The following is a 21,852-nucleotide window of genomic DNA, read 5'->3' on the forward strand; positions in this document are numbered from 1 at the left end:
GAACGCTACATTTCGGACTGCATTGTGCCGAGTGTGAAATTTGGTGGAGGAGGAATTATGGTACATGTTTCGCTTTAAGATGGTATTTTAAACTTGATGTGTGCCAATGATAAAAATGCTTGTCCCTGCAATACCAAAAATGTACCTTAGTTGTATCCAAAGTTCTGTTTTGAAAGGAAATGGGCCGCCCCTCCTAGCAATCACAGACTGTGTAACAAATATGCACGTTTTCCAAGTCAAGCCTTAACATGGAAGTGATGTGTATACACATACATTTTTACACTTATACATACATATACATATATACATGTACTTGTGTATAAGTGTGAACTGATTAATCTTCATTCATATTCGATAACGCTATAATTTTTTTTAATTAATCGCATGCCCTATATATCTATGTATATGTATGGATGTATGTATGTATGTATGTATGTATGGATGGATGTATGTATGTATGTATATCGAATCGCGATTCTCGCGTTGTGCGATTCAGAATCGATTCTCATTTTTTTCAAATCGATTTTTTAAATATTTTTTTTTAGTGATTTCTTAAATTGTTTTAATGAATCAATCCAACAAAACAATACACAGCAATACCATAACAATGCAATCCAATTCCAAAACCAAACCCGGCACAGCAACACTCAGAACTGCAATAAACAGAGCAATTGAGAGGAGACACAAACACGACACAGAACAAACCAAAAGTAGTGAAACAAAAATGAATATTATCAACAACAGTATCAATATTAGTTACAATTTCAACATAGCAGTGATTAAAAATCCCTCATTGACATTAACATTAGACATTTATTAAAAAAAAAAAAAAAAAAGAACAATAGTGTCACAGTGGCTTACACTTGCATCGCATCTCATAAGCTTAACACACTGTGTCCAATATTTTCACAAAGATAAAATAAGTCATATTTTTGGTTCATTTAATAGTTAAACAAATTTACATTATTGCAATCAGTTGATAAAACATTGTCCTTTACAATTATAAAAGCTTTTTACAAAAATCTACTACTCTGCTTGCATGTCAGCAGACTGGGGTAGATCCTGCTGAAATCCTATGTATTGAATGAATAGAAAATCGTTTTGAATCGGGGAAAAATCGTTTTTGAATCGAGAATCGTGTTGAATTGAAAAAAAAAAAATCAATTTTGAATCGAATCGTGACCCCAAGAATCGATATTGAATCGAATTGTGGGACACCCAACGATTCACAGCCCTAATACATATAGATATATACATGTACTTGTGTATAAGTGTGAACTGATTAATCTTCATTCATTTTTGATAACGCTATAATTTGTTTTTATTAATCACATGTGTTACCATTAACAGCCCTATGTATGTATGTATATGTGTATATGTATGTATGTATATGTGTATATGTATGTATATATATTTATGTGTATATGTATGTATTTATGTGTGTGTGTGTGTGTGTGTGTGTGTGTGTGTGTGTGTATATATATATATATATATATACTAACTAATCGATTAAAATCGATTATAAAAATAGTTGCCGATTAATTTAGTCATCGATTCGTTGGATCTATGCTATGCGCATGCGCAGAGGCTTTTATTTATTTTTTATTTATTTTATTTTATTATTATTTTTTTTTTAATAAACCTTTATTTATAAACTGCAACATTTACAAACAGCTGAGAAACAATAATCAAAATCAAAGTATGCTGTTTTTTTTTTCAATAAAATACTGGAAAGGATAGAAATGTAATTTGTCTCTTTTATCCGATTATTAATCGATTAATCGAAGTAATAATCAACAGATTAATCGATTATCAAATTAATCGTTAGTTGCAGCCCTAATATATATATATATATATATATATATATATATATATATATATATATATACACATACATATATATACACATACATATATATATATATATATACATATATATATATATATATATATATATATATATATATATACACATACATATATATATATATATATATATATATATATATATACATACAGTATGTAGACACACACATACATATATATATTATTTTTTTTAAATGTTATGAAAATAAAACATTTAGGGAAGTTCAGCGAATCGCAACAGGTCGCAAATGCTGAATGGACAATATGTGGGGATCTACTTCATATGACACTTTTTTAGAGAGGGATTACTCATCGAATGGTGAATGTTTTATTGTTCTAGACATGTTAAACACTTTCTGTGCAGTTACATTTGCACAATTAAATATATCTGAAAAGGAGTAGGAAGAAGCAAAGCTTTTTCTCCACATCTATTACAGATCATTTATTCACATAATTACTTTTACCTTTGTTGACTTTCTGTGTGAAAGTAAAGGAAGGTGTTGAAAAAAATAGTGTATAAATGAGAGAGAAACTAAGAATTTACATTTTCAAAAGTAATAAAATACATACATTTATCATTTTAAATAGGCAACATAAGTTAGAATAGTGGGGACGTTAAATAAAGACAAAAAACAAGGTCACTAAGACTAAATATAAATACTGGGGACTGAATTGTACACATCATAGTTAATTCCTGGATATAGATGAATAATAACTTATTGGTCTGGAAAAGTTTTCAGATCATGTGAAGTGCTTGCTCTTTTCAGTGTCCCGTGTTTGTCCACTTCTTGTAATTTCCCTTCTTCTGGCAGGAAAAATACCTCTTGTAGTTCCCCCTCTAGAACACAAGCAAAGACTTCCTGTGCTGGGAGCCATAGAACATAATGTATGTTGGAGATGCAACGAAGGCTCTGTTCCGCTACTAGATATTGCCTGGGGGGATGGCTTTTTCATAATTTCATGCGCTAGCAGGTCCCTCATATTCCTGGGAAGTGTGCGTTTGTGTCCACGTGTCAAAGCATGATGAGGTTCTCAGCTGTATGTCGTGTACATTCTCCAGCTGTGCGTCAACATGACCAACGAGCGGCTGAGGTGCTACGTCTCTGAGGTGCTATTCCGGCAGGAGCTGGCTGAGTGTCTGCAGGAGGGCGTCGCCATGGAGACACCAGCATCCCCCAGCAACCAGCCAGCTGCTCTGGACTTCTTTTTGCAGGTGCCCTACTGTAAATGTCTGCTTTTCACCGGCCCGGCCCGGTTTCCCGATGCGACGCTGTCGGGCCACCTGGCGTTTTGGGAAAGGGAACATTTTATTTGAATACAATCCTGCACCTGCACAGATAATGTATAGTCACAATAAACAATCTTACGATTTGGAGTTCATTAAACTCTTTCGAGGCAAATCGTCATCGCCTGTGATGTCACGCAAGACTTTGACAAATCTCAACAAACCTCAGACCTCAGTGAAAGTTGTTGTATACAAAAAGTATGATGAGAACCATAGATCAGGGAACGTAACTTCTCACAACGTAGCAAAGTGTTTGGCTGCTCAGTACAATATGAGCAATACAGTTAATGCGCAATCAATTGCATACAGCAACTACATATTCTACCAGGCAGATGCCAGGTTGAACATACCGTATTATCCGGATGATAGAGCGAGCGCACCGGTATATAAGCTGCACCCACTAAATTTTAGAGGAAAAAAATAGTTTCCATATGTTAGCCGCACCTGACTATAAGCCCCAGATATAGACGGTGTGAAATGAGTAGAATTGTTTGCTCCCATTAGCTGCATTGCTAGACACCAAGAACGAGCCGATTTGTACATGTTAGATAGCGAAAAAAACAAAAAAACATTACGATACATCACATTCCAAAAAAAGTGCAGTTCCCGTTCAAGAAGAACAGCAGCTCCATGCGGAAGTTTACAAAAAATCTGTCAAATTGACTATCAAAAAGCACTGTATGCCTTACAGTATTGACACACACTTCCAGGTTTTTGTGGGCCACATGAAATGACGTGGTTGACCAAATATGGCCCGTGGGCATTGAGTTTGACACCAGTGTGCTAGAGGCAACGTCTATTAGTGGTACTCATTGGTTGGTTGGCACGTATAAATCTCTAAATTCAGACTTTTTCTTACAGACTTATATCAAAGTGAAAACGGTAATTCCAGCGATGCCTATTTTGTTCAATATTATTTACAACATCTGATCACTTACTACAGTCTTTATGATGGTGAAAGGATTGTTGAAAGACATATTTTTAGAACAACTCTGGCGTTGATTAGCATCCCAGAAATCAGATGTGACCGCTGTGCTTTGACCCTTTGCACTTGTTGAACGGCTGTAAGACTGTTCTCCAATAAAACCAACAATGGCTGTGTCTCCAGAAGCCCCAGGGACTGTTAAGTGTGCTGGATGAGGAGAGCCAGAGTCTGCGACCGACGGAGCAGAACCTGTACAAGAGGCTTTGCGCCCAGCTCGATTCCAACCCCACTCACGGCCTCGGGTTTACCACCAAGGATGGCAACGGAAACCCCTCACCCAAGGATCAAGGCCCTACCTTTACTGTCCTCCACTACACCGGACAGGTGAGAATCATGTATATATGGGAGATTGAACACAATAAATGTCCTTTAGCACTGTCTTTTTCCTTGTTTTAGGAGCATGTTTTTGGAAGACATTGTACACTATATTGCCAAAAGTATTTGTCCACCTGCACTATTCGCTTCAGCATCCGCTGACCTCTCTGTCAGTTTATGTGGCTTACCACTTTGTGGCTGAGTTGCTGTTGTTCCCAAACTCTTCCATTTTCTTATAATAAAGCCGACAGTTGACTTTGGAATATTTAGGAGCGAGGACATTCACGACTGGATTTGTTGCACAGGTGGCATCCTATGACAGTTGCACGCTGGAAATCACTGAGAGTGGCCCATTCTTTCACAAATGTTTGTAGAAACAGTCTCCATGCCTAAGTGCTTGATTTTATACACCTGTGGCCGGGCCAAGTGATTAGGACACCTGATTCTGATCATTTGGATGGGTGGCCAAATACTTTTGGCAATATAGTGTAGTTCTGATAAAACTGCTACTAAGGCTCTCTGACATCATATTCACTGTTAGCTACGAATTCTACTTTTATACTCCTCAGTCTCTGCTTTCCTGCCCTCAGTCTCCTCTTTAATAAAATGTTGGCTTTAGCTCCTTACTCTCCTTGCTGCAATCGCTCATTTTTAGGTCCCCTTTTGAAAAAAATCCAAACCAACAAATATCACAGACACAGTTCTTATCCTGTTGCTGTGCTGCAATTTTACAGTATACTCCACAGTCTCCATTTTGCTGCAATGGCTCATTTTCTGGTTCCCCTCAGTCTCCTGTTGGACAAGTTGCCAAATAAATAAAGTAGAAACTGTCATGATCCGTGGTTCAGATCATGTTTTGTTTAGTTATGTTCTGTTAGTTTTGGACTTCTTTAGTTCCCGTTTAGGCTTCCTTGTTTGCCTTTGTCACCATGGCGACTTATTGTATTCACCTGTCTCTGATTAGTGCTCGTCCACTCACCTGCTTCCCGAGCACTAATCAGAGGCATTATTTAAGTTGCCTTTGCCAGTCAGTCGGCCTGGCTTCACTGTTTATGTCACAGTGTTTACGTCACGCCTGTACCAAGTGAGTGTCTTGTTCCATGCCATAGCTTCTGTTTAGTCCTAGCTTAAGGTGTTTTAGGCACGCCTTTCTTTTTGTTGTGTTGTTTGTGTTTTTGGTAGTTTGGATTATTTATGTTAAAAATATCCCATCCTACCTTTACGCCTTCGTCCGGAGCCATCTTTTTGCATTGAAAGAACGAACCGCAGCAAGCTGCAACCCCCACGTGACAGAAACTTGATTCACAAATTGGTTCTTGAACAGAGTTCAGAAATAGAAAAGTTAATATACTGAAACAAATTTCTCCATAAGAATGTAAACAACTTTGACAAAAGTCCTTTTTTTTTTTTTTTTTTGATTAGGTTTGTACACTTGGAACACAATATAAAGCGCTAGACCAGAGCTGGGCACATTGAGAGAAGAAATGTGTCTGAGGGGCCAATGTGTATGTTTGTATAAGTTAAAAATCTGCTGTGCAATATGTGTGTTTGGGTCCCTTTTTTCAAGAAAACACTACCACCAAAAGTCACAATGTGCGATAGAATTCTAAAAAAGTTATGACAGACTACTTCAAAAAAACGGAATGGAATTTTTTATTTTTGGACTGAATGGGACACCCAAAATGTACTTTAAAATAAAGTGTGATTTACAATATTAACTATGAACAATAAAACACTGAATATTAACAACATTTGAACATTGCTCTTCTTTTACTTCTCAGACCAGCTCCTCGATAGACATATTTTACAATCAAGCAAAACACAACAAAAATAGGAATGCAAAGGGTAATAAACATCTACAATATGATATATTATAACTTTTATGCAGAAATTTGGTGTAAAAATTTGCTTCCGCATCTGTTCCTGACATTTGCGTTAGGGGCTGGCTGCGCTGAAAATACCATTTCAACCATTGAAATACTTTCTATAGTTCAAGACTTACGGTCATTTAAAATCAGCACTGCACATCATAATGGTGGCTACAGTTTTGATGTTAAAGGTCTAAAAAAATTATGTTGAACGTCCGGCGGGCCTGATTGAAAATCTTAATGGGCCGCATGTGGCCCGTGGGTCGTATTTTGCCCAGGTCTACGCTAGACAGTACTATGTGTGTGTATATATATATATATATATATATATATATATATATATATATATATATATAAATAAAAATAAAAACATAACAAGGTGGTGTTGGATCAACTTTATATTTAATAACAAAGTCAAAACAACAACAAGTAGCTTAACTGTTCTCATTTTCAGACGCCCTGCCGACACACACACACACACACTGTCACTAGCCCTGTGATGGACTCAAGTGTTTGAAATCACAAAACTCCTTCAATAGCCCGGTGGCTAAAAATAAAATCCACTCTACCTTGTTGATTGATATTCTTTGCATGCAGCGTAATGGTGAGGGAAGTGGGAAGGCAGTGTCGACAATGCTGTGGATACTGCCTGAATGTTTAAAACCACACATTGCTTGTCCATAGCAAAAGTAAAAACATTTTGTAAAAAGGCTAAAGAAGAAAACATTATTTAGCACAGTAGTGGAACCTTGTTCTCCATTGTTAGTGTGTACCAGTTTATCTATTATGGGATGGATATTTGGGTCTTTTTGCTATAATGCAACAAACCGAAAGTTTGCAACAAAGCCTGCACGATATTTTTTTTTTAGACTAAAAGGTGGTATATGTTGCTTCTGCTCTGCATTATTGGGAAAAACTGAAAACATTTTTTTTTTTTGTACTAGTTCCATTAACCCAGTAAGGCTTTATATGGACATAATGAATAGGCTGCCCCTCTTAAAAAACATAATGTGTCCCATTTGTTACAAGCGTTCTAAAAGAAGTGAATAGGAACAGCAGTTTTGTCACATTTTCAATATGTTTTGTGTTCTTCATGTTGAAAATGAAATTGAAAGGTTTTTTTGGTAAAACTTTAGTATGGGGAACATATTCACCATTAATTAGTTGCATATTAACATGCAAATTAGTAACATATTGGCTCTTAATTAGTCATTAATAATAATAATAATAGATGTTATTTGTAAAAGCACTTCACATTGAACAAACAATCTCAAAGTGCTACAGTGCATTTAAAAAATAAAAATAAATAATTATTAATGCCTAATTCTGCATGGCCTTATTATAACCCTAACCAAGTCTTTGTTACTTACAATATGCTCCCCTAGTGTCCAACTAACTCTTAATTAGAGATGTCCGATAATATCGGACTGCCAATATTATCAGCCGATAAATGCTTTAAAATGTGATATCGGAAATTATCGGTATCGGTTTCAAAAAGTAAAATTTATGACTTTTTAAAACGCAGCTGTACAGAGTGGTACACGGACGTAGGGAGAAGTACAGAGCGCCAATAAACCTTAAAGGCACTGCCTTTGCGTGCCGGCCCAATCACATAATATCTACGGCTTTTCACACACACAAGTGAATGCAATGCGTACTTGGTCAACAGCCATACAGGTCACACTGAGGGTGGCCGTATAAACTACTTTAACACTGTTACAAATATGCGCCACACTGTGAACCCACACCAAACAAGAATGACAAACACATTTCGGGAGAACATCCGCACCGTAACACAACATAAACACAACAGAACAAACACCCAGAACCCCTTGCAGCACTAACTCTTCCGGGACGCTACAATATACATCCCCCGCTATTCCCCGCCCACCACCTCAACCCAGCCCACCTCAACCTCCTCATGCTCTCTCAGGGAGAGCATGTCCCAAATTCCAAGGTGCTGTTTTGAGGCATGTTAAAAAAATTAATGCACTTTGTGACTTCAATAATAAATATGGCAGTGCCATGTTGGCATTTTTTTTTCCATAACTTGAGTTGATTTATTTTTGGAAAACCTTGTTACATTGTTTAATGCATCCAGCGGGACATCACAATAAAATTAGGTGTTAATTCCACGAATGTATATATCGGTTTTTAGTAATATCGGTAATTAAGAGTTGGACAATATCGGAATATTGGATATCGGCAAAGAAGCCATTATCGGACATCTCTACTCTTAATTAAGTCTTTGTTACTTAGAATATGTTCCCCATACTAAAGTGTTACCGTTTTTTTTAATTGGGAGAGAAGAAAAGACAAGCTAACAAAAGATAATACACATTCTGTGTTTTGTTCTTTTCCCCCAGATTGCTTATGACCTGACTGGATCTCTCCTCAAAAACAAGGACTCCCTTCCTCAGAACATCTTGTTTACCATGAAGTGTGAGTACTCAGTGAGCAGCATATGAGCACATTGTTGCGTCAGCGCATACTTGATCACAAAGATCCACTCATGTCGACACCGACCGCGCTCCAAAACACTCTCTCTCTGAGTGTGTGTGCGTGTTGGCGTATCGCGGTGTGTGTGTGTCTGTGTGTGCGCGTATTGTCGAAGGAGGTGCCAGATGTGAGGCGTTGCGGCTCCAAGGACACAGACGGGTCGTTGTGCGACTGCCAGGCCGGCTACGCTGTCCAGCGGCCTAATTGCTTCAATTTCCATGATGTTGCTAATCTTCTAAAGGCTCAGGTCTTCATTCACACTTGGCCCTTGTCTCCCCCTCTCAACACCGCCACCTCAGTCCTCAACAGACAGCAGAAGTTGCGCTCAAACCGCAACCAAACCGCGACAACATAATGCAGAGATTGTTTCCATAGATGCATTTTCAGTTTATGGCAACAGGTTGTTATTAGGGCCACTCCAAAACTGTAAATCAGTCAAATGACATAGATATTAATCAAGTAATAATAAAGATTTGTTAAAAGCACTTAAACTTCCAGTCGGACTAAGGTGTTTCTGTACATATTTTAGTCGTACTAAGGCGTTTCTATGGCTCTTTGAGTAGCATTAAGGTGTTTCTATTGTTATGACCCGTTGCCCGGATCATAGTTTGTTTACGTTTATTTAGGCCGTGATTCACTTGTGGTTTAAGTTCTGTTTCAGCACCCCTGTCTTATGTTTCTTGGTTGCCATGGGTGCTGATTGTTTTCACCTGCCTCTAATTAGTGTTCGGGACACTCACCTGTTCCCGGGCACTAATCAGAGAGCTATTTAGTCCTGTCTGTCGCTTCACTCAGTCTGGTGCTTTTGTTTGCTCTCATGCAACGGTTACGTGTGTTACTCTGGATTCCCGAACTAAGCTTTGCATTTCGCGTTTTCTTGTGCATATGCTTTGTTTTTCTTGTGCGCTATTTCGTTAGCTTCCCGTGCTATAGGCCCGCTTGTTTTGTTCGTTTTTGTATTTCTTTTGAATGATTTTTAGGAATAAATAATTTCCTACCTGCACCTTTGTCTCCGGAGTTCCTGCTGCATCGCTTGGAAGAACAATCCACGCATCAACATGCGACCTCAACGTTACAGATCTATTAGTCGTACTAAGGTGATTTGTGGATCATTTAATCGTACTAATGTCTTTCCATCGATCTTTTAGTCGGACTAAGGTGTTTCTGTGACTCTTTTAGTCGTACTACAGGTTTTGTGAATTGTTTTAGTCGTGCTAAGGTGTTTCTGTCAATCTTTTAGTCAGACTGAGGTGTTTCTGTGAATTTTTTATCATATTACCGAGTTTGTGAATCTTTTAGTCATACTACAGGGTTTACGTGACTCTTTTAGTCAGACTAAGGTGTTACTATGGATCTTTTAATCAAACTAAGGTGTTTCTCTGGATTTTAGTCATTCCAATGTGTTTATTTGCTTCTTTTAATCCCACAAAGGTGTTTATGTGTACCTGTCGGTCGTACTAAGGCGTTTCTGTGAATCTTTTAGTCGTACTAATGTGCTTCTGTGAATGTTTTAGTCGCACTACCTAGTTTGAGAATCTTTCAGTCGTACTACCTGGTAGTTGGTCGTACTAAGGCGTTTCTGTGAATGTTTTAGTCACACTACCTGGTTTGAGAATCTTTCAGTCGTACTACAGGGTTCATGTCAATCTTTTAGTCGTACTACAGGTTTTACGTGAATCTTTTAGTCAGACTAAGGTGTTACTGTGGATCTTATAATCAAACTAAGGTGTTTGTCTGTATTTGAGTAATTCTAAAGTGTTTCTGTGCTTTTTTTAGTCGCACATTGGTGTTTGTGCACCTTTAGGGTTGTACTAAGGTGTTTCTGTGAATCTTTTAGTCGTACTAAGGTGTTTCTGTTAATGTTTTAGTCGTACTAAGGGGTTTCTGTGAATCTTTTAGTCGCACTACCTGGTTTGAGAATCTTTCAGTCGTACTACAGAGTTTATGTGAATCTTTTAGTCGGACTAAGGTGTTTGTGTCTCTTTCAGTTGGACTAAGGTGTTTCCATCAATCTTTTATTTTTTATTTTTTTATGGGGATCTTTTAGGCAGAATAAAGTGTTTTCAAGTCTTTTTCAGTCAGACTCAGATGTTTTTGGGGATCTTTTAGTCGGGCTAAGGTATTTCTGAGTATTTTTCAGTTGAACTCGGCCCACTTCTGTATCTTTTATTTGGACTTCCAGTCATCTTAAAGTGTTTTTGTTTCTCTTTGAGTCTAACTTACATGTTTTTCCTCTAGACAGACAACAGTGTTTTCAGTCCAACTGGCATATTTTTCATTGTTCGTCATTGTCCTCAAGTATTTTTCAGTCAGACTACAGCTTTTGCATGTTTCTTCCAGCCAATCAAGATGTTTCTGTGTATGTTTAAATTGGACAAAGGTATTCTCCAGTCATTCATCCACCCCTTTATTTCCACTAATGCTGTGGCGTCTTTTCAATCCTATTTCTTTTCCTGTGTGCCTTGCAGCCAGCGACAGTGTGTTACTGCAGCAGCTCTTCCGGTCCAAAGTGACCCATACTGGTTCTCTGGTACCAGCAGCTCAGGGCCGTGTCAGCCTGAGGGGTTCCAAAGCCGCTCTGCTTCTGCAAAGGACGCCACCAACAGGCGCTTTCATGGGTGCTCCCCAACCCCACCGAGGGTACCATGACCTTGACAAGGTATAGCAGGGTGGTCACACACTGTGGTTGCACGGCCTGTTAAGCTTGTTGATCTCTAGGTTGATGAGCTGGAGTAGTTCTATGACATAACCAGTCATAAGCTCGTTGTAACGATTAGACGGACGGCCGCGACGCCAATCAATGGGAACACAGGGATCATATTTTTAGACAGAAAAACACAGTGGTCCAATTTCAACTACTTCCCACCACAGGCTATTTATAAACCTCTGGGAATTGGATTTGTTTGTACGATTCTGCGCTGACAAAGAAACCCGACAACCCATGTATGCATAACACAGTCATTATTAGAGAGAACATTTCCTGTGGCATTTGATCATAACAAAAATCATCAACTTGAGCATTTAGTGAATCAATGTAATATTACGCTGTCTTTTTTCTTCTTGAAAATGTGTATTCTAATATTACACATTTTTATACAATACTACACTTCTTGTAATATGTGGACCTTATTCGAGTGGTGATACAACCTTTTTCTTGTACCATTACAACTTTTTCCTGCAATATTGTCAGTTTTTAATCCCCTAAACTTTAAATATTTTTTCTCGTAATATTCTAATGTTATCCTAACAATATTAGGATAAAACTTATTTTCTAATATTTTTCCTTTTTTAAATGTTGTTCAATAGTATTTCCCTATATAAACATTTTTTCTTGTAGTGTTCCAACTTTTCCCTCTCTAAGTAACAAAGTGAAGTAATGCTGTAATTCAAATTAGTGTTGTCCCGATACCAATATTTTAGTACCGATACTAAAATTATTGCGATACTTTTCGGTTATTTCCGATACTTTTCTAAATATTCTATTATTGCATTATTGGCTTTATTTTAACAAAAAATCTTAGGGCACATTAAACATATGTTTCTTATTGCAAGTTTATCCTTAAATAAAATAGTGAACATACAAGGCAACTTGTCTTTTAGTAGTAAGTAAACAAACAAAGGCTCCTCGTTAGTTTGCTGACGTATGCAGTAACATATTGTGTCATTTATCATTATATTATTTTGTCAACATTATAAGGGACAAATTGTAAACATTTATTATTTATCTACTTGCTCATTTACAGTTAATGTCTGCTTACTTTCTCTTTTAACATGTTCTATCTACACTTCTGTTATAATGTAATAATCACTTATTCTTTTGTTGTTTGGTACTTTACATTAGTTTTGGATGATACCACAAATTTGGGTATCAATCCGATACCAAGTAGTTACAGGATCATACATTGGTCATATTCAAAGTCCTCATGTGTCCAGGGACGTATTTTGTGAGTTTATAAACACAATATGCATTTTCAAAAAATGAAAGAAGATGTTGTGATGCCAAAAAATATCTACGTAATCATAGTAGTATTGAATAGATACGCTCTTGTATTTAGTATCATTACAGTGGATGTCAGGTGTAGATCCACCAATAGCGTTTGTTTACATTTTGACGCCAGTGAGCTACGGTGTGTAGTGAAACATGTTTAGTTATTCCTCGTCCTGCAGGAATTTGTCGCCATGGAGGCGAGGATTACTGATTTAGAAGTAGCTAAAAAAACACAACAGCGGCTGGACTTTAGCCGCTAGCTCGCTAGCCATGTCTTAAAGTGCCAGCGATGAGCATTTCAGTGTTATAACTTCACCTTTATCTTTACTTTTTAAGCCAAAATTCGTTCGTTCTCCATTTTCTGTCTACACACTGTGTCTGCTTGTAAGTACTCTGTGATTGTGCGCTGCCGAACATGCTCGTCTGCTCGTAAACCAGCAACCCCTCACCTGGGGGGCGGGGGGGCTACCCACATATGCGGTCCTCTCCAAGGTTTCTCATAGTCATTCACATCGACGTCCCACTGGGGTGAGTTTTTCCTTGCCTTTATGTGGGCTCTGTACCGAGGATGTCGTTGTGGCTTGTGCAGCCCTTTGAGACACTTGTGATTTAGGGCTGTATAAATAAACATTGATTGATTGATTGATTGATTGATTGAATGTCACGACGTGACGACGACGGGGGCAGGGGGCGGTGGACCTTTACTTTTCAGAGGCGGTATAGTACCGAATATGATTCATTAGTATCGCGGTACTATACTAATACCGGTATACCGTACAACCCTAATTCAAATATTGCACAATGCAGCCAGACTCAGCTTTATTTGTAGCACATTAACCTTCTGAAAGCAAGTTCACATGAGGACAGTTCTGCATATTCACTTTTCCTCATAATATTACAACTTTTTTTACATAACATTACTTATTTTTCTTGTCTATTTTTTCTTTTTCTTTTTCAATCACAACTTTTTCCCCATAATATCACAGCATTTTTTGGTCTGTTTTCTAAAAAAAAAAAAAACTTTATATTTACGATACACTTTTTTTCTTATGTTAAACCATTGTTCTAATAACATTATACCATATATAATAATAACTTAAAACTTGTAATATTACACATTTTTATTGTATTATATTTTTATAATGTAATATATCTTATAACAGGAGTCCCCAAACTTTTTGACTCGGGGGGCCGCATCGGGTTAAAAAAATTTGGTTGGGGGCCGGGCTGAATATATATATATATATATATATATATATATATATATACACACACGTTAGGTCAGGAAAAAACATAAGAGGCTATATTATCCCTACAAGCCTGTTTCGCAGGTTTCCCTGCTCGTCAGGGGATTTATAAACCTGCGAAACATGCTTGTAGGGATGATATAGCCTCTTGTGTTTTTTCCTGACCTAACGTACTACGATATTGAGCACTGTATAACAGATAAACCACAGAAACCTCAACTATATATATATATATATATATATATATATATAAAAATATATATATGTATGTGTGGGAAAAAAATCACAAGACTATTTCATCTCTACAGGCCTGTTTCATGAGGGGGGGTACCCTCAATCATCAGGAGGTCCTGATGATTGAGGGTATATTGCGCTCTACTACGGTATCGAGCACTATTTTTTGGATAACCTTATTAAGACATATATATATATATATGTATATGTATATGTATATATATATATATATATATATATATATATATATATATATATATATATATATATGTATATATATACAGGTAAAAGCCAGTAAATTAGAATATTTTGAAAAACTTGATTTATTTCAGTAATTGCATTCAAAAGGTGTAACTTGTACATTATATTTATTCATTGCACACAGACTGATGCATTCAAATGTTTATTTCATTTAATTTTGATGATTTGAAGTGGCAACAAATGACAATCCAAAATTCCGTGTGTCACAAAATTAGAATATTACTTAAGGCTAATACAAAAAAGGGATTTTTAGAAATGTTGGCCAACTGAAAAGTATGAAAATGAAAAATATGAGCATGTACAATACTCAATACTTGGTTGGAGCTCCTTTTGCCTCAATTACTGCGTTAATGCGGCGTGGCATGGAGTCGATGAGTTTCTGGCACTGCTCAGGTGTTATGAGAGCCCAGGTTGCTCTGATAGTGGCCTTCAACTCTTCTGCGTTTTTGGGTCTGGCATTCTGCATCTTCCTTTTCACAATACCCCACAGATTTTCTATGGGGCTAAGGTCAGGGGAGTTGGCGGGCCAATTTAGAACAGAAATACCATGGTCCGTAAACCAGGCACGGGTAGATTTTGCGCTGTGTGCAGGCGCCAAGTCCTGTTGGAACTTGAAATCTCCATCTCCATAGAGCAGGTCAGCAGCAGGAAGCATGAAGTGCTCTAAAACTTGCTGGTAGACGGCTGCGTTGACCCTGGATCTCAGGAAACAGAGTGGACCGACACCAGCAGATGACATGGCACCCCAAACCATCACCCAACCATGCAAATTTTGCATTTCCTTTGGAAATCGAGGTCCCAGAGTCTGGAGGAAGACAGGAGAGGCACAGGATCCACGTTGCCTGAAGTCTAGTGTAAAGTTTCCACCATCAGTGATGGTTTGGGGTGCCATGTCATCTGCTGGTGTCGGTCCACTCTGTTTCCTGAGATTTTGTACGCTTGCAGGCCGGATTTGACCTGCGGGCCGTAGATTGGGGACCCCTCTCCTATAACATCACACCATGTTTTAGTCTATTTATAAAAAAACAACTTTATCCTTGTTATATTACACATTTTACTGGTAATATTAAGTTTTTCTCATAACAATATAAAAATTGCCACTTTATTCTTGTAATATTACACATTTGTTTTGTAATGTTGCGACTTCCTAAGTATTACTTCCCTCCCTGACACATATGCGGACCTTACTTGAGTAGTGACTTTTTCCCTTTTAATGTTAACCCTTTTTTCATAATATTCTGACTTTATTCTAATAATATTACAACTTGTTTTCTTGGAACATTACTCCTTTCTTCTTAAATATTGATTTTCTTTTCTAAACATTTTTCTCAATATTAGGATTTTTTCCCACCATATAATACAACTTTTTTCTGTAGGATTCCGACTTTTTTTTGGTAAAGTAACGTAAAGTAAAATGTTCTGGTAGCCAGACTCTGCTCTATATGTAACTCATTATCCAAGTTCACATGAGGATCGTGCTGCATATGCAGCCTCATAGGGATAACACTAGGTAATGTGCAGCTGGGTATACGGTAATCACACACAATAAATGCCATGTGTGGAGTCAGGCTGAAAAAGCATGTGAAAGTCATTGTTCCGCTTGCCATCGGATGGACGCAGGATTTTCTACGGCGGATGCTGAGGTTGGGACATTAGATTATTGTTCTCAAGGCCTTCGTATTTTTTAGTAGTCCCTTAGCATGAAACTGAGGTAGTGTAAGGTCGTTTGCTTTCGCCAGCCTTTGTAGTTAACACAGTGGAACTTTTCATGTAAAAAACAATCTGTTCCAGACTCAAACTAAAAGTTTGAAGTAACATTCTAATCAAGCATATTGACACATATTTTTCTAGAACATTTTGGGTGAACTCCATTGTCCTTTCAGTGTATAATCTAAATGATGGTCTAAGGCAGAGGTGTCCAAACCAAGGCCCGAGGGCCATCTTCAATTTTGCCCGTGAGACGACGACACGAGTTCAATTTCAGTAAGAGGTGTTTTCATATTAAATTTAAATACCCAAGAAACTGACAGGTGGCAACTGATACCACCAGATACGCAGGTCAGTGATCATGATGTGTACTTTCTAGACGTTACAAGCACAACATTTACTTATTTGACCCATTCCAAACAACCTTTCCTAGTCATGGTGCAGAAAAAAAAAATTCAATCAGCACAAAAAGTCAACACACATGGTAGCACATAACACAACCTGCTCACTGACCTTTGTGGATATTGTCCCATGTCCCATCACCATAAAAACTCATTGAAATCCATTGCAAAGCTTGGGGCGGTATAGCTCGGTTGATAGAGCGGCCGTGCCAGCAACTTGAGGGTTGCAGGTTCGATCCCCGCTTCCGCCATCCTAGTCACTGCCGTTGTGTCCTTGGGCAAGACACTTTACCCACCTGCTCCCAGTGCCACCCACACTGGTTTAAATGTAACTTAGATATTGGGTTTCACAATGTAAAGTGCTTTGAGTCACTTGAGAAAAAGCACTATATAAATGTAATTCACTTCACTTCACTTGATGAGGAAAAATGCAAAACACTCTCTGTACACTTATCCATGCTTGACTTTTAGCTGCGTGATATTTCTGATTGATTACAAAGCTCTAAAGAGGCTGTCACGGAAGTAAACAAGGTAGGAGTTGAACTTTCACATACTCTTAATATTCGCTTATAATAATTATTAATTATATGTGTATTATATTATTATAGTATGTAAACACACCCACGTATATACAGTTGTGGTCAAAAGTTTACATACATTTGTGACGAACATAATGTCATGGCTGTCTTGAGTTTCCAATCATTTCTACAACTTTTATTTTTTTGTGATAGAGTGATTGGAGCACATACTTGTTGGTCACAAAAAACATTTATGAAGTTTGGTTCTTTTATGAATTTATTATGGGTCTACTGAAAAGATGACCAAATCTGGTGGGTCAAAAGTATACATACAGCAATGTTAATATTTGGTGACATGTCTCTTGGCAAGTTTCACTACAATAAGGTGCTTTTGGTAGCCATCCACAAGCTTCTGGCAAGCTTCTGGTTGAATTTTTGACCACTCCTCTTGAAAAAATTGGTGCAGTTCAGCTAAATGTGTTGGTTTTCTGACATGGACTTGTTTTTTGTCATTGTTCTGTTGGAACACCCAACTGCGCACAAGACCCAACCTCCGGGCTGATGATTTTAGGTTGTCCTGAAGAATTTGGAGGTAATCTTCCCTTTTCATTGTCCCATTTACTCTCTGTAAAGCAGCAGTTCAATTGGCAGCAAAACAGGCCTAGAGCATAATACTACCACCACCATGCTTGACGGTAGGTGTGGTGTTCCTGGGATTAAAGGCCTCACCTTTTCTCCTCCAAACATATTAGTGGGTATTGTGGCCAATCAGCTCAATTTGTGTTTCATTTGACCACAGAACTTTCCTCCAGGAGAAAAGGTGAGGCCTTTAATCCCAGGAACACCACCCTATCGTCAAGCATGGTGGTGGTAGTATTATGCTCCGGGCCTGTTTTGCTGCCAATGGAACTGGTGCTTTACAGAGAGTAAATGGGACAATGAAAAGGAGGATTTCCTCCAAATTCTTCAGGACAACCTAAAATCATCAGGCCGGAGGTTGGGTCTTGGGCGCAGTTGGGTGTTCCCACAGGACAATGACCCCAAACACACGTCAAAAGTGGTAAAGAAATGGCTAAATCAGGCTAGAATTAAGGTTTTTAGAATGGCCTTCCCAAAGTCCTGACTTAAACGTGTGGACAATGCTGAAGAAACAAGTACATCTCAGAAAACCAACAAATTTAGCTGAAATGCACCAATTTTGTCAAGAGGAGTGGTCAAAAATTCAAGCAGAAGCTTGTGGATGGCTACCAAAAGCGCCTTATTGCAGTGAAACTTGCCAAGGGACATGTAACCAAATATGAACATTGCTGTATGTATACTTTTGACCCAGCAGATTTGGTCACATTTTCAGTAGACCCATAATAAATTCATAAAAGAACCAAACTTCATGAATGTTTTTTGTGACCAACAAGTATGTGCTCCAATCACTCTATCACAAAAAAATAAGAGTTGTAAAAATTATTGAAAACTCAAGACAGCCATGACATTGTTCTGTACAAGTGTATGTAAACTTTTGATCGCGACTGTATTTATATATATATATATATATATATAATTTTTTTTTAATGTATTTATTTATTTGTTTTTACCGAATTTTGGACTTTGGCGGGCCGTAGTTTGGAGGCCCACTGGTTTAGCCCAATGTGGACCCCAGTCAAAACGTTTGGACACCCCTTCTCTAAGGTCAAATTCTCTTATATGGTTGCTTTAAAGTGTGTTGGAAATTACACACTCATCTGTCTTTTATTTAATCTTGTTTTAATTGTCAGATGCTAAAGAAGAAAGGCTCCAGCTCCTTCCTGCAGCGACTGGAACGATGTGGGCCCATCACAGTGGCGCTCCAGCTGAGGGTAACAGATGTTCTTCACCCTGTCACTAATGCATCTACAGCTGTATGTAGAAGTTTCTCTTTTTTTCACAACAGGGCTATTTTTTTAGATAATAGATACTATCCACTGCAGGTTAAGGATATAATATTCAATGCCAACCTTACGCAACTAGCACATTAACAATGGTGGTTTTCAAATAATCTGTTTCCTTCCAAGAATCGCCCTCCTCGCATTAATCTTTGAGTTCATACGGAACTAGAGACATATGATGCACAATGACGTGCTAACTATATGACCACAATAATAGTAGTCCACACAGCGAAGGTGCTCGGAGATGACGCCAGTCTGCAGAATGCGCCTCAGAGAAAGAAGTTTCTGCGCTTTGAATGAGGCCAGTGTGTTGCACAATCACATCGGCCTTGTGGGCGCGTGGTCCCGTCGGGAGAAGTAGGAGGGGTGGTGGGGGTGTGTGTGTGTGTGCTGTTGAGAGTAGGTGGAAGAATGAAGCTGCACCACGCTTGAAGCCCTTCTCATGAATGAATGAACAATGCACAACAAGCGCTCTGTGACGTCTGCAAGCTTCCTGCCAATCCTGACGGCGTGCGCATATTCAGCCACCCGAGGGCTGGCGATGACGCTTTTCAGGCCGGGAGGGGGAGGGCTGGAGATCGTAAGATATGAAGAGCGTGAGGTTGACGTTTGAAGAAGAGGCGAAGCATGAGGGTTTTAAAATACGTGCGACGACAAAGGAAACACAACCCTTGTTGTAGTTTTACTAGAGAAAAGTGTTAATTTTTCAAGCATGAACATCCACTTGCTTGATTGACGCCAATGATGATCACATTCCCTTACTAAAACTATACAGCTTTTTTTTTTTTTATATTGTAAAATGACATTTATCTCTTAACAGAACCATATTTTAAATAATATAACAGATTTTTCTTGAATTGAACACATTTTTTTCCTCAAAATATTCCAACTTTTTTACGGTAACATTTTCTTGTCATGCTAGGACTTTTTTCCCCACACATCATGATCTTTTTTCTCATAATTTTGCGTATGTAACTTTTTCTCGTGATATATTACCATTTAAAATATTTTTGCCGTACCACTATGACTCCTAATGTTACGTTTTTATCTGATTTCATTTCTAGGGCATTCTTGCATCATATTAGCACTTGTATTTGTATGATTTCACCATGTAATAAAACATTTACTGTTAACATTGCAACTTTTTACTTGTAATACTCCGACTTTATTGACTTTTTCTATTTTTTTTCATAATTTATTATATCTTTTTTCTCATAGTGTTGTGACTAGGATAATGCCTTCTCGTAATACTCAGAGAATATTGTAGTAATACTCCAATTTTTTTAACTTATTTTTTCTCGTATTATTTCCCTTTTATTTTCTCGTAATATCGCGACTAATATGACTTTTCTCGAAATACTCCGACTTTATTCTAGCAATACTCATACTTTTTGTAATACTTCGACCTCTTTGTAAAAGCAGTAATATTCCGACATGTTTGTACTTTTTTTTTTCTTGTTTTTGGAAACTTTTTTTATTTTCTTATAATATGTTCTTTATATTTTCTCCTAATATTGCAATCAACATGACTTTTCTCAGAATACTCACTTTATTCTAGTAATATTGCCACTTTTATGTACCATTTTAACTTTTTTTTTGTAATTCTGCTGCTTTTTTTTCTTAACATTGCAACATTTCAATTAATACCCTGACATTTTGACTTTGGCTTGAATTACTCTGACTTTATTTTAGTAAAATAAAAAATATATATTTTGTAATAGTGTACATTTCTTCCCATAACTTAGCAACTTTTTCTCGTATTTCTGACTTTCCAAATATTATGACTTTTTTTCTTCTTTTTTCCCAAACAAATTCTCAATGGTATTTTTTTCTCAAATTACAACTTGTTCTCATGAGACTTTTTTCACTCAAAAGTTTCGTAACAATATACTTTTTTGTCATTTGATAAACTTTGCTTTTGGGTGTAAGATTGTAAATTCTAATTGCAGCATCAGGCATTTCAGACTTCAGGGACCCGAGATTAAAAAAAAAAAAAAATTTATAGCCTTAAAAAAAAAGAAAGACGTCAAAGAGTGTTTGCCACAAAGAAGGGCCTTGAGGAAAGTAAGCGTGTTTTATTACATATCACCGAGCAAATTCCTGTCTGTTACAGCAAATCAGCCAATGGCACCTTTTCAATCGTCTCTTGTTCTTCACAGAATTCCTTGTCGGAGATAATCGGTAAACTGCAGGCTTCCACGGCCCACTTTGTGGAGTGCGTGCGTCCAAATGCCGGCAGTCAACCCGACACTTTCGACAGCACCCATGTGTCTGCCCGGCTGCGTCATGTCGGCGTGCTTGACATGGTGCGCACCATCCGTTATGGCTACCCCGTACGCCTGTCCTTTGCAGGCTTCATCAGCAGGTCAGTGTGTGTGTTTGTGTGCGTGGCAGACATATATCACCAAGGGTCAAGGAACTAAGCTTCCATATCTGCATCTTAGATGAGACTCAGTAGAGCGCAGACCTCCTCCAAGGCTCAATTGTTTTTGAAGAGTCGTGTTGTGTTGGTTTGCCCATGGTGGCTTTACTAGTTAGCAAGCTTCTTCTTGGTCCTTGGAAGCTGAAGAACTGATTCGTCAGCTTAATACAAAGTTTTGTGGAAATATTTTTTTTCTGTATCTACAGTATATTGCCAAAAGTATTTGGCCACCCATCCAAATGATCAGAATCAGGTGTCCTAATCAGTGTTTTTCAACCTTTTCTGAGCCAAGGCACATTTTTTTCATTGAAAAAATCCCGAGGCACACCACCAGCAG

At 37.8% G+C, this 21,852-nt stretch overlaps 1 protein-coding gene across 6 annotated transcripts in view; it reads left to right on the plus strand.

The window, feature by feature from the left end:
- myo16 (myosin XVI) overlaps nt 1-21,852 on the plus strand; it is a 257,282-nt gene that overhangs the window by 177,313 nt on the left and 58,117 nt on the right. For all 6 annotated transcript variants that reach the window (XM_061971132.1, XM_061971135.1, XM_061971134.1 and 3 more), the window contains 6 exons: nt 2,927-3,079; nt 4,260-4,460; nt 8,686-8,761; nt 11,287-11,477; nt 18,944-19,024; nt 21,253-21,458. In XM_061971132.1, the coding sequence (XP_061827116.1) occupies nt 2,927-3,079; nt 4,260-4,460; nt 8,686-8,761; nt 11,287-11,477; nt 18,944-19,024; nt 21,253-21,458 (908 nt within the window). The remainder of the gene's footprint in view (nt 1-2,926; nt 3,080-4,259; nt 4,461-8,685; nt 8,762-11,286; nt 11,478-18,943; nt 19,025-21,252; nt 21,459-21,852) is intronic.

Source organism: Nerophis lumbriciformis, linkage group LG13, assembly GCF_033978685.3.
Source record: "Nerophis lumbriciformis linkage group LG13, RoL_Nlum_v2.1, whole genome shotgun sequence".
Taxonomy (NCBI): Eukaryota; Metazoa; Chordata; class Actinopteri; order Syngnathiformes; family Syngnathidae; genus Nerophis; species Nerophis lumbriciformis.